The sequence below is a fragment of the Calcarisporiella thermophila genome (genome assembly GCF_041956535.1).
Source record: "Calcarisporiella thermophila strain CBS 279.70 unplaced genomic scaffold VTP21scaffold_1, whole genome shotgun sequence".
NCBI lineage: Eukaryota > Fungi > Calcarisporiellomycota > Calcarisporiellomycetes > Calcarisporiellales > Calcarisporiellaceae > Calcarisporiella > Calcarisporiella thermophila.
In genome coordinates, this window is record NW_027192191.1 from 488018 (window position 1) to 500744 (window position 12727).

The 12727-nt window shown below is 49.7% G+C and overlaps 7 protein-coding genes across 7 annotated transcripts; 3 read left to right on the forward strand and 4 right to left on the reverse strand.

Annotated features, from left to right (window-relative positions):
- Positions 1-109: 109 nt before the first annotated feature.
- On the forward strand, positions 110-1686 carry VTP21DRAFT_223 (uncharacterized protein; the record flags this gene model as incomplete). The annotated part of the gene is made up of 2 exons (XM_069392402.1): positions 110-345; positions 405-1686. 2 exons carry the CDS (start codon positions 110-112, stop codon positions 1684-1686), a joined length of 1518 nt encoding a protein of 505 aa, XP_069256602.1.
- Positions 1687-2302: 616 nt separating this feature from the next.
- VTP21DRAFT_224 (uncharacterized protein) lies at positions 2303-4945 on the reverse strand (the record flags this gene model as incomplete). Its single annotated transcript, XM_069392413.1, has 1 exon — positions 2303-4945. One exon carries the CDS (start codon positions 4943-4945, stop codon positions 2303-2305), a length of 2643 nt encoding a protein of 880 aa, XP_069256603.1.
- Positions 4946-5487: 542 nt separating this feature from the next.
- Positions 5488-7896, reverse strand: VTP21DRAFT_225 (uncharacterized protein; the record flags this gene model as incomplete). The annotated part of the gene is made up of 4 exons (XM_069392424.1): positions 5488-7194; positions 7272-7534; positions 7602-7700; positions 7767-7896. 4 exons carry the CDS (start codon positions 7894-7896, stop codon positions 5488-5490), a joined length of 2199 nt encoding a protein of 732 aa, XP_069256604.1.
- Positions 7897-8128: 232 nt separating this feature from the next.
- VTP21DRAFT_226 (uncharacterized protein) lies at positions 8129-10241 on the forward strand (the record flags this gene model as incomplete). The annotated part of the gene is made up of 4 exons (XM_069392434.1): positions 8129-8231; positions 8343-8662; positions 8767-9102; positions 9228-10241. The coding sequence occupies 4 exons, from the start codon at positions 8129-8131 to the stop codon at positions 10239-10241; spliced, it is 1773 nt and encodes a 590-aa protein (XP_069256605.1).
- A 168-nt stretch (positions 10242-10409) lies between these two features.
- On the reverse strand, positions 10410-10691 carry VTP21DRAFT_227 (uncharacterized protein; the record flags this gene model as incomplete). Its single annotated transcript, XM_069392444.1, has 2 exons — positions 10410-10578; positions 10651-10691. 2 exons carry the CDS (start codon positions 10689-10691, stop codon positions 10410-10412), a joined length of 210 nt encoding a protein of 69 aa, XP_069256606.1.
- Positions 10692-10835: 144 nt separating this feature from the next.
- On the forward strand, positions 10836-12106 carry VTP21DRAFT_228 (uncharacterized protein; the record flags this gene model as incomplete). The annotated part of the gene is made up of 3 exons (XM_069392455.1): positions 10836-11052; positions 11129-11515; positions 11574-12106. The coding sequence occupies 3 exons, from the start codon at positions 10836-10838 to the stop codon at positions 12104-12106; spliced, it is 1137 nt and encodes a 378-aa protein (XP_069256607.1).
- Positions 12107-12315: 209 nt separating this feature from the next.
- VTP21DRAFT_229 (uncharacterized protein) lies at positions 12316-12723 on the reverse strand (the record flags this gene model as incomplete). Its single annotated transcript, XM_069392466.1, has 1 exon — positions 12316-12723. The coding sequence occupies one exon, from the start codon at positions 12721-12723 to the stop codon at positions 12316-12318; it is 408 nt and encodes a 135-aa protein (XP_069256608.1).
- Positions 12724-12727: the final 4 nt, after the last annotated feature.

The following is a 12727-nucleotide window of genomic DNA, read 5'->3' on the forward strand; positions in this document are numbered from 1 at the left end:
CAAGTCTAGAAGCGGTCCTTTCTTTTTAAACATTCAGACTACAATTTGATAATTCCCATCGGCCTCTCTCGACTTCCCCATATACCTGAAGCCTATATCAACGAAAGAAATGGCGTCAATTGAAAATGGCCGGAAACTTCGGCTCGCCATTTCTTTCATCTGTGCAGTCATCGGGATGGCATCAGCTGGCACACTGTATATGTTTGGCCTCTATAGTAACAGTTTGGCAGATAAGCTCAACTACTCACAAACACAGACATCAACCATCGGGTTAGTAGGGGACATTGGGGGGTTTATTCTATCTCCGCTCGTGGGATCTGGGGTGGATCGGCTGGGCCATCGGAGGTACATCCAATGGTACATTATCTGAGTACTATTTGAATATTAATTATTTAATTATGTAGAGTATGCGTGTTGGCCGCCATTTTTCTTTCTTCCGGTTATATTGCTATGGCTTTGACCTACAATGCGGGCCTTGCGACCACGTCTTTTATCGCCATGTCTTTATATTTTGCGCTTGTTGGTTTAGGAAGCAACTGTGCCTATATGGCATCGGTCTCCGCTCAAGCCAAAAACTTTAGCTCGCAGCACCGTGGGATAGCGTTGGGTGTGCCCATTGGCGCATACGGACTCTCTGCGTTTATTTGGAGTCAAATAGGACGAGTGTTCTTCTTCAAAGATGGCGACTTGGACACCTATGCATTTTTGTTCTTCATGGGATTGGTTACTGCCGGGATTAATCTGGTTAATGTGGTAGGACTTGCCAAGGTGAGGACTCCCACTGCTACAGCAGAAGAGGAGGAGGGGGAGGTCTCAGGGACGAATGATTCGGCGAATCTTGCAGGTCAGCGATTGGAAGAGGGTGCCCCCCTATTACAAGATCCCGCTACGTCAATGGAGGGAGCCCATGTGACGATAGATTCACCCAATATGATTGAAGATGCAGATTCCAAAATCTCGATTGAGGATCGTCCTTTCTTTGCAGATGTTGGGATGTGGGTATTCATCACGGGCCTCACTATGTTGTCAGGTTCGGGCATGCTGTACATTAATAGTATCGGCTCTATTGTGGAGGCGCTCTACGGAAAAGCTGTCGAGACGGGGATTACTGACCTCGACAGCCTGAGTGGGAATCACACGGTTGCCGCACTCACCACGTTGCATGTGTCTTTGATATCCGCCTGCTCGTGTTCTGGGCGTGTGCTTGCGGGTATCGTCTCTGACTGGGCCAAGCGGCGTGGCATCGACCGACTATGGTTTTTTATCCTTGCTGGATGCATCATGACATACGGACAGTTTCTAGCCGCGACCACAATCGCGCCCGGTAACAACTCCTTACTTATGGTCACGCTGCTTATTGGGACGGCGTACGGGACTATCTTCACCGTTTCGCCCACCATTACCACCGAGCTCTGGGGACTCCGCAACTTTGGTCGTAACTGGGGCTGGATGTCATGGGCTCCCGGGATTGGGGGCATGCTCTTCAACTTGGTGTTTGGCGTGGTGTTTGATAGCCGGAGTGGAGGACCAGGTAAACGGTGCCACGAGGGCCGATCCTGCTTTGCGCCTGCACTCTATCTTACCACTTTGGCCAGCTTGGCGGGCATCATTATGGGGGTGCTGATGCTGTGTTACGTCCGCGTGAATCGCGCGCATTATACCCCCCTCACCGAGAACAGGGCTTGATTTCGGGGTGGTCCTTGGAGACTTCTCCCTATTGTTGCTAGGGACCACATCCTTCCTAAGTAGACATCTATCTAGATTCATGTTTGATACCCTTTTCCGTACCCAAGGAATGCAGTTGGACTCTGGACTAGTTTAATCTTTACACTTTCCCCCCTTCTCTCCACTCCTCTTCCTCCCCTCTCTTTTCCTCCCAACTTTCTCGTATATTTAACTCATATGATATTGCCATCTCTGTACTGTAATGTTTGCGCACATCGGTAATTTGATATATGGTTTGCGCCGGCTTCACAAAGACAAAAACTGCTATTATTAAACAAAAACACGTAACTAACAAAAAGGAGGAGGAAAGAGAGAAAATTACAAATACAAAAGTGCACAGATACCGTATTTATGTCACATTTCTCATACGTGAAGAAAACACACCCACACCCACACACATACACACAGAGAGAGAAATAAAATAAAAATAAGCATCTAGAAAGTATTACACAACACTAAAACAAATCATCGGAGAGTATAAGTTGAAATAAAAGGAAATAAAATAAAATAAAACAAATGTGGTAAAAGATATATAATAGGAGGCGTAAATAGTACATATGGAAAATAAACTAGAGAATCATTTCATTTCCTTTACACTCCACCGGGCCAAACGATGTTCACCTCCAAACAGACACTCCATACCCCACGACATCGGGTATACAACCCCATCCCTTCGCACGAGAATCACCGGATATGCAACCACCGTGACGGAGGCGGAGAACTCGCTTGCCATGGGGAGTTCCACCAACAAGCGACAACTGCCACTCGCCTCGCCACCTTTTTCCTCTTCTCCACTCTCCCTTTCGCTTTCCAACTGGGCCTTGTTTGTCGCTTTTCCCTCCTGCTCCACCATGCGGCGCTTCTGTCTCCCACCAGGACGGATATCGAGAATCTTGGTAGGCAAAGGTCCATGTGGTCCCAGCCACACCTCCATTCCCCTTTCTTCCTTGTCTTCGGACATCATTGGCTCGTCTTCTCCCCCCTTGGTCTTCGAATAAAACACATCCACGTCCCCCGCAAAGGCCAGCTCCAGCGTATGGGTACCGGGCTTATAGATCGGCTTATTCACCAAATGGGGGGGTGCTCGCACAACACTCCGCACAGCAGCAGGCTCCACGACCCCGAACACCCTCTTGAACTCGGAAACACCCACAATAGTCCAGCACACCGAATCCTCCACATCATCGCCCATTCCGTCGCCACCCTCATTGCCATAGCCAGAGGGAACCTCGCCATTCTCCCGTGGTTGCCGGGCTCGTTGGAAGGTGAGCAAGCCTTCGCTTACCTCTCCCATGGCCGCACACAAGTATGCATTCTCGCCCGGCCGCTGAAGCGCAATCTTTTGCATCTGACTGACGGGGCCCGAATTGGTGACGGAAACGCGGCCCTTCTCGACCTTTCGCACGATGAGCGGTTCCGACGAAATGCCGGTCGCCACGTCCGTCAGAACAATTTCCGAGCCATAGAAGATGGGACTCTCCTCGTCCTCGTCGACGCAGGTGGTGTTATTGTTCACGAGAAGACTTGGGGCACCAGCTTCGGGTGCGATAGGAGCAACGCGGCAACCCCGACGTGAGGGGCGGGGCATCAGCTGGGGAACGCTCAGCACCCTTACATTGAACGCGCTCCACCCCACGCTCTTAGCACATAGCCGCCCCCGATCCACGCCCACGTATTTGGTGCGCACCGTCTGCGAATTGATCCGGTTGAAAAGTGCAACCCTGGTGCCCCTTAGTATGCATGACGAAATGTTCTTCGACTTGGTGGTCTTCTTTGAAGGCTTCGAGATAATCGCGATCGGCTCCGACACAAACTCGGTGTTTAGGACGGGCAGGGTGGGCAGGTACTGAGTATGCAAGCGGAGCCGCAAGTGGAATTGCTTCGCTTTTGCGGTGCTAGTGACGTGGAGGTACTTGAAGATGGTGGACGCATCCTCGAGATGCTCGGTCTGCTCTTGCACCGAATCTTCGCATATCACCGCCAGGGACACTTCTGGAGCCAAGGTGCGAGTGTATCTACTGTTGAGGTCAATAGCACCGGTGGGGTTTGGCTTGGGCAGCCCGCTAATCGATACCACTGGAGGTGGGCATAGGAACCGTTTTTCACTGCCGTAAGATTTCTGAGCAACGGAGCAGTGTAGGCACGTCATGACCACCGCCGTTCTATTGTTGCCGAATTGCCGTGGGGTGAAGGATAAGCCGGGAGGCGGCAGCTGCGGGTGGGTATAGGTGAAATTCTGCAGGATATATTCACGAATCTTTGCATTTCGATCCTTGATCATCACAAGCTCCATCTCGGCTGAATGGGTACGCATACGCTTGCGGATGTTCCTAACGGGCTGGGGCTCTTGTTTATGAGGCGAGGAGAATGCAGGCGGAGAAACATATGCGCCTCTAGCAGCAGGATATCTCTGGATAACATTTCCTCCACCGCCACTATCTCTGATGGTGCTCCTCCTTTGTTCCTCTACTCTCTGCGCTGATATATGCCAAGAATTGGCAACCAGAGGTGGAATGGGTGGGATTGGCTCCACCTTAATAGCGGGTGCGACTGGGCTCGCTGCAGTTGTGTTCAACGACGAGAATGCCCTTGGTACTGAGGGTGAGCGGTTTGGCGGGGGTAACTGGGACAATCTTGGGGATTGATTCTCAATGAGCGAAGAAATGGACATCGAGGTTGAGGTGTAAGAGGAGGTGATCGGAAGCTGAGAGCGTGTTGCGGGGACGGATGCTGTAGGCCATGAGGATGAATGAGAAGCAGAATGCGTTGAGTCAGATGAGGAGTTGATTGAGCTTGACGCGGATATTGGAGGGGGGGTTAGCTCCGAGAGACACGAGGCAATGGATGGGAGCCTTTCAGTTGGTGCTGCGTGCGGGTGCTCGCTTAACTTTGTTCTTACCCCTTGCTGCACTCTTCGATGATAGTCGGGAGGCATGTAATCCGGGTAGGGGCTTGTCGGCTTCAGTGCGTAAGTGTCTGAATGCTCCACAAGTGGCGTGTTGAAGCGTCGCCAGCTCTTGCTGTTGGCGAGGGGGCCATCATGCAGGGTAGAAAAAGGAGAAGAAAATGCATCCGATATCTTGTTGACGGGTGGAATAAAGGGTGAGGCATGGGGTAGAATGTTGGGCGAGGTAAACGATGAAGGATGAGGAGGAGGATGCGAGGAAGTGTAGAAGGAAGAAGGTTCGATGGGATCGGTTTTTGAACGTGATGGATACATTGCGTTTTCTCTTTTTTTTTTAATTGCGGTGAGGAGGATGGTTTGTAGTAGGGGCTCTACAACAGCCAGGAGAGGAGAATAGGTGAGAAAACGGGAGGGTTAGAAGGAAAAAAAGAGGAAATAAGCAAATATTACTGCAAAACTGTAAGATAAGAGGCAGCGCACGGAACCAACAATTGCAAAATTTTTTTTCAAGAACTAAGCATTGATAATCTTCAAATTAATTACTTATTCCGAACTGCCACTGAAACACTTTTTCACACGAAAAAGCGTGTATATTCACACGACCTATTTTATCTCGCAATGGCTGTGAAACCAAAGTTTGAAGAGAAATAGGATGAATTATAACGAAGCTGAAAGGTGGTGGAATGTACATATGGCAATGAATCAGAAAAAATTTACACCATTTAATAAAAGTTAAAATAGCAACCTTAGCTAGGGGAAATCGAAAATTCCAGATACAACCGGCCATTGCCCATTCATTGCCTCCACTGTTTCCCCTCTCTCCTCGACCCAGCGCATTTTCTCCCCCGATGGAGGGCCTATTCGTCATTTTGACTTTCCTGCACATAGAAACATGGCTCGTCTGCATTCTCTTCAACACTTGCCTCCAAAGTCAACCGTTCAAATATCTCATCAAGCCCCGTTTCAATTACAAATTTACCCACACTTCTCCGCTTGCCCGCGTCGGTAGCGGCGCGGCTTCGCGTCTTGCGGCGCCGCGTATTATTGGTGTCTTCCGTCTCATCCTCGTCATAGACGGTGGTGACGGGGCGCAATTTCATGCGCAGGAGGGTACGGGGGGAGCGGAAGGTAACAGTTGGAGCGGAAAGCCGTCGTTCGCGTGGACCGGGAGAAGCAATTAGGTTAGGCAGGGAATCGCCAGCGGTATCGGCACTGGACAGCACAGGGGCTGTGGTAAGTTTTCCTGAGGGTATCGCGGTTGTATTAGGAGCTTTCACTGGAGTAGCAAAGGGAGTAGCACTAGCGGTTGGAAGAGGGGTGGGCGGCTTAGAGGGAGTAGAGGCTGGAGCAGTCGAAGGCGCCGCAGTTGTGGCAGTAACGGGCGCATTGGATGTGGGGGCAGGAGTTGATAAAGGTGCAGGGGTGACGACGGGAGAACTAGAGGCAGTAATGGAGGGAATAATGGATGCCTGAGGGGTGCCGGTAGCGAGACTGCTCATGGTCAAGGCTGCGGCGGTGGTAGTTGTGACTGGTGATGGCGCCAACTTTGTAGTTGACGTTGGATCAGTAGCAGCAGAGGATGCGTTGCCAGCCGCAGCAGTGGTTGCAACCGGGCCACCTAGAGAAGTCTTCCCAAAAGATGCAAATAGGGAGGGAGCAGCAGATGCACCCACGGGTGCAGCAGGGGTGGCCGGAGTCGTAGTAACTTGCGGAGTGGGGGCCAAGGCTAGCTGGCCAAGGGTAGTTGCTGGTTTATTTCCTGCTTGCGCTAACGTGGCAAATGGGCTTGATGCAGGCGCTGAAGTCGCACCTGCCCCGAGAGATGCAAACGGGCTGGCGGTTGGCTGCGTCGTCGTCCCGGAAACTGGGGGTTTTGCGGTTCCAAAGCCCCCTTGCAAAGGGGTGGCTCCCAATGGACTGGGCTTTCCGAAAGCTGGTGTGGACTGTGCCGTAGAGAGGGAAGAGAACGGGGAGGAGGCCGCGCCTCCCCCAAATCCAGTGCTACCAAATGTCGGTGCAGGCTTTGCTGCACCGAATGATCCAAATCCAGTTTGCCCAAAGCTAGGCGTGGTGGTGGCACTTAGCGCAGTTCCAAATCCACTAGCTACTTGTGGCTGTGTTGGTTGTGTTGATTGCGCTAGTTGCGCTGGTTGTGGTTGTGATTGAGATGGCGGGGCTTGGCCAAATATATTGGTCGTGGCAGCTGCTGAAGGATTTCCGAACGGAGATGAGGCCGGCGGTGCTGCTCCAAATCCTCCACCTAGGGATGATCCAAATGACCCAAATCCACCTCCACCTGGCGTGCTCGTAGGAGCGGAAGGTTGACCGAAAGCAGGTTGAGAGGTAGTGCCGCCAAACCCTACCCGCCCGAAAGCCGTCTGTCCAAAAGGTTGTGCTTGAGGTTGATTCTGTCCGAATACGGAGCTGGTGTTGGTGGTACTTAGGTTGGGCTGTGACGAGGCCATCATCCCGAAGGAAGTCGTTTGTGCGGAAGGCTGTGCGGAACCAAATGCGGCCCCAGTCGAGCTCTTTCTGCCTTGTTCATAGTCACGCAGGCGAAGTTCCTATAAAGAATAAGTGTGGTAGAATAAAATGGAAATGAAGAAAAAAATGGCTTCTTATCGTTGACTATTAAGCATACCTCGAAGGAATAGTTTCTGTAAGCAGGCATGCAATTGATTGAGAAATAGGTTACCAAGGAGCCCTGCAAATCCTGTTCAGTGGTAGTTTGATAAGAAACGGTGGCTGTTCCGTTGGAAATGGTCTCATCGGCGGCAAAAACTGCCGATTTTTGTGCTTGTGCATTTCCGATACTTCCGAATGCAGAACCACCAGACATGCCGCCACTAGTCAAGCTAGTTTGTTGAGGTTGTCCAAATGCACTTTGAATTGGAGCAGAAGCATCTACTCAGTCCAGCAAAATAATTACTATTATATGTGCACATCAAATAAACAAAGTTGAAACACCCACTTCCAAATCCACCCAGCGCGCTTGTAGTAGATCCTCCAAAAGCAGACTGCGATTGACCAAATCCTGACTGACCAATACTAGGGGTCGTGTTGAAGCCTGCTATAATAAAGTGTAGTGTGAATTCCTCTCATCGGTTCCATTATGCCTATGATGTTATCGACTTACTGGATCCAAATGCGGGAGTCGCGCTCTGCCCAAAAACAGACGACTGTTGTGGTTGTTGTTGTTGTTGCTGTGGTTGGTTTTGTTGGCCAAATGCGCCAAAACCGCTCGAGCCACCTCCTGACCCAAACATATTACAATTTTTTTAAAAAAAGATCAGAAATGCTCAATGAAAGCTAAAGAGCTTTTCCGGCAAGTTAGACACAATAACTTCAGCGCGTTTCAAACCTCCGGGAGGGGACCTCTTGAGGTCAAATAGTTAAAACAGGTCTTAATGTGGCTTATGAAATTGCCGTCACGGATTTGAATCAGTTAGTGCAATCGCAGTAAACAACTATGGAGGTTCGTGTGTGTTCCCCGTGGAAATGTCAAAGAATCACGTATTATTAAATACCTTCCATAGATGTTTGTCACATACTCGGACATTTCCGTGTGGAAAAGGTCTGCAATTATCTCGATTGCATACAGGTTAGTCGACATCACACACACAACATATATGTCCATTTCCTATCCCTTATGTTGACGCAAATTGGTCTCCATGCTTTCTAATCGCTTCGTCTTGTGTCTTTTTTTCTACAGTTAATGCGGCCAGATCGGCCTCTTCCAGTCATTCCACCACAAAACGCCATATCATATTGCACTCATATCCAACCGATCCGCTGAGTGTTTATAATCGAAAATTAGATCATTTGTCCAGTAAATCTTTTCAAGCAAATGCGGTGTTTCGAATATGCGAACAAATCAAATCACAGGGCTTGAAGCCAGACTTAATTACTTATAATGCCTTGTTACGGGCCTACCAACAGCTGGGAGATACTTCCAAGGTCATGCAGACATTAGAAGAAATGAGACAAGTGGGCATTTCCCCGACAATAGGAACCTATACTGCTTTATTGCAAGTAGGTATTAGGTTATGTTTGCCAGATAAAAAAGTTTCATATCTGGTCGGAGGGTCTGAAGCGATACTAAAGAGAAGTGGGCATTACTTATTTCTCTATAATAGGCATGTGCCAAGGTGGGTGATCCCGTCCAACGCGAATGTATCATCCGTCTAATGAAAGACGCAGGATTTGAGCTGAACCAAGTGGCCTATGAGCACATCATTGATGGCATGTGCAACAACGAAGAACTTGAACATGCCCTCTCTACGCTCGCGAAGATGGAGTCGGAGGGGATCCAGCCCTCATTGCAGACGTTTATAAGGTTGATACGGCAAGCTGTCGATTTCTGGGAGCCTGAGGTAGCCATGCGATTGCTACGGAAGGCAACCGAGACCTATGTGGAGGTGTATCCATCCCTTTACCTGGAGGTGTTAAGAGTGTGTGCATACGAACACGAGGTAAATTTTTGATGGATACTGGATAACTGGGCGGCGGAAATTTTTTTAGTTTCACTTTCCTGCCGGCGTATGCCCAATGCAGCTTTTCCACTCACCCCCTATCCTCTCTTCATTTCTTCTTTTAGGTGGAGGGTGTATTGTATTGCTGGCAAAAAGCGGTGCGAGTGCATAAAATCCGACCTGACCAAGGTCTTTGTCTCCTTGTGCTGAACTGTGCAGCACGCCTGAGTCATCCGCAGCTTGCCAAGGATGTGATCAAGCACCTTGGCGAGACGGGTGTTGCCTGCAGAGAGCATCATCTCGCACCTCTTCTGCAGGCGCTTGCGCAAAGCCGCGACTGGAAGAGCGCCATGAGTGTTCTAGAGGTGATGCGGAAGGCTGGCATCACGCCCTCCTTGACCACCGCGACCCCGCTTGTTAAATCTATCGGACGGGACAGCCACAGCCTTGACCAAGCCATTGAGGCGGCAGAGCAATTGTGTGGGGAGTCGAAGCACCTCGATATCACGGCCTTCAACTCGTTAATTCGGGCCTGTGCCAATGTGGGGACTCTCGATCGTGCGGTCGAATTGTGGGGAAAGGAGAAGAAGCTTGGCGTGACCCCCGATGTGGACACCTACAATGCACTACTCGATGCTTGTATCCAGGCGCGGGATCGCGTGGTTGGAGATAAAATCGTCGCAGAAATGCGCGAGCGCGGCGTGGCGCCCTCAGTCAAAACATACACTAAACTGGTCACCCTCGCGTGCACGCAAGTCGACTATGAGGATGCGTTCACATTCCTGGAAGAAATCAAATCTCATGGGGTGGTTCCCCCCGAGCACACCTATGTAACATTGATCAAGAAATTGGCTAGGGCCAAAGACTCGCGGTGCTACGTGGCTCTTGAAGAGATGGAAGCTGTAGGGTACAAAGCTGGGAAAGGACTTCGAGAATTTGTTGAAACAGGTGGGCTCAATGTGCGGGAGCGGGCGCGACGCAGCGTCATGGAGGATTTGGAGGTTTCGAGAACGAGCCAAGAGGAGAAGGATAGAAGTCCAAAAAGTACTCGAATACGTTCCAAACCTACATGGCGAAGCAGCGAACATGAAGAGACTCTCCCACCTCCCCCTCCCTCTAGTGCTAAACTGGAATTGTAAAAAATATATTTAATTGTTTCCCTTTTTAATTGATGGTGCACTCCATATGTGTCAAAGCATGCTCCTCCTCGTAATCAATGGTTTGAAAAAATCCCGGAGTTAAACGACTTAAGTACTACCAGTTTTGGAGAGTCTCCGAAGTGTGGGAGGTCTTTATGAAACTTCCCTCTATAGTGGTGAAACCGGGAAAGTTCCGTCTCCTCGCGCTAATCCCATGTGCAATACGATGATCGCATCCATGGGAGGGGGATGCTGGGTGAATTCGGGAATGTTCTTGTCATAAGCAGCCAACCCATGCGCTAGATGGCTACTTAGGCAAGGCCTTTCGATCGGGAGCCTGCAAAATAAAAAATAGTGGAGCAAGGAATACAATAAAAATTGCCTAGACCAACTGGGTTTCACTTCTAACCCAGGATTGTTTCGCTCAGGTACAGCGATAAATACAAACATTTATGTCGCCCTTGAGGCCGCTATTCTCTTATTTCTAACCTGAAACTAAATAGAATTTGTGCATTCTCTCTTTATCATCCGCACACGTCAGCTCCCTACCATCCTTTCTTTCGGTTGCTCCATTGGTTGAATTCGTCCCCCAACATGGACCGACAACCCCCCTTCCACCTATCGACCCAGAATGTTTGGCCGCCAATCCAAACTTCGCAAGCCTCGCAAAACGCTAATCCCTTTCCACCTCCATCCCAGCCATTATCCTCGACACCCGTGGGTACCGCAGGAAAACCCTGGTATTCCGTTCATCCAGCCCCTCAATGGCGCTCTTTACCTGACGATTCTAGTGTTAGATCCAACGTCCAAAGTATGTTCTTTTATTTTAATAGTCTGAAATTCATCAACCGTTATGTACTCACCTCCCAATTCCTCTCTGCCAATAGCAGTGCCAAGTGGACATGGGCCAGCTAATGCTCATGCTAACATGTCAGGCCACTCTCCACCAGCGATGCATTTCCCTTTGCAATCGCAATACGGCGTCGACCCTTCCCATTCTGCAAAACGCGCTGCTTCGCAAGCACGCCGAGCAGAACAAAATCGCGCTGCGCAGAGGGCATTTAGGCAAAGAAAAATCCAGTACGTGAAGGATCTCGAGGAAAAGGCCAAAGAGCTTGATGAGTTGAAGCGAGCATATGAAGAGATCGTAGAGGAGAACAAGCGATTGAGAGAGGAGTTGAGTCTTCAGAATAAGGAGCCTGCAAGATCAGGGGGACTTAAAAGAAAGCTCACGAAGGCCGAGATTCCAGAAATCAAGGCCGAGAAACTTAACGGTAATTTGCTAAAGAATGAAATCTCGCTCCCCCATCCGACTCATGACTCTGTTTATAGATAATCCAGCGACGCAAAAGAGAAATTCAGATAGTAGTGGCAACCATTCTTCCGATGCTTACTTGAACTCTTCATTGAACTTTCAATCGCTAGTCTCCTCTTCCATCCTTCACCCCCCGGACCTGTCTATATCTGAAGACACAAGTGATGAAGGCGATCCTACCCCACCCTCTCTCCCTTCATCCAACCCGATCCCCTTCGATTCCAAAAGTAGCCTTACCAAACAGCAGGAGGTGGATGCAACTGAAGGGAGAAATGGTGTGCATTTCTTCCCCGATCAACGTTCCGTGAACGCGCAATGCCCTATTGCGGCTGCTTCTCTCACGCTAATGGACATTCTCGAGCCTGGGCGGGCACCAAATAGTGTAGAGAATGCGTCTAATGAGACAGCATTGATGGACAGTCTTGGAGAACCAGCTGCAGCCGATCGCGATGCCATGGAGAATTTGTGCGAATTGATGAATGCACGGCCCCATCGGCCGAACTTTCCACCCGACTATACGATTGGGCTGTGGCATGTTTCAAAGTGCTAATCTGTTAATACATATTATACGCATATACACTCTGGTACTTTTTGTTTATTTAATTTATATATTTAATTATTTTTTTTTAATATTTATTTATTTCTCAGTGCTTGTTGTTTAGTGTTGGTTTATATTTCCTGACTTGCTGTTTTATTTTTCCCTAACCTCCCCCAACCCCCTAATTCTCCCTCATGAACATAAGTTTACATTGATCTTCTCTATTTTATTGCATTAAATAAATACTGCATAGCTTTAGAGTTCCATTTGGAAGAAGGGAGGAGGCGCCCTAGGCTGGCCTTGGAACCCCACCACCACACATGGAGAAGCCGGCCAGGCCATCTCCCTGGGCGAGGAGAAAGCCTCCGCAAGCCCACGAGTGACGGCCGGAGCAGGGTCTCAAGCATGAGCAGCGCGTGGAACCTCTGGAACGGAGAGCTTATGCGTTTCAATACCAGTCGGCAACAACCGCCTTGCCATTCCGGTTGAAGCAGTGGGAGTGGAGCCATGGTTGCGGTCTCCGGTCGATTGGAGTGGGCCGCTTTATTCTTAGCACGGATGGCTGGATCTCGACAGTTCCTTGCAGCCTGCTCCCAAGCCGCGGCAGAGAATTGCGCGCCTAGTAGCATGATT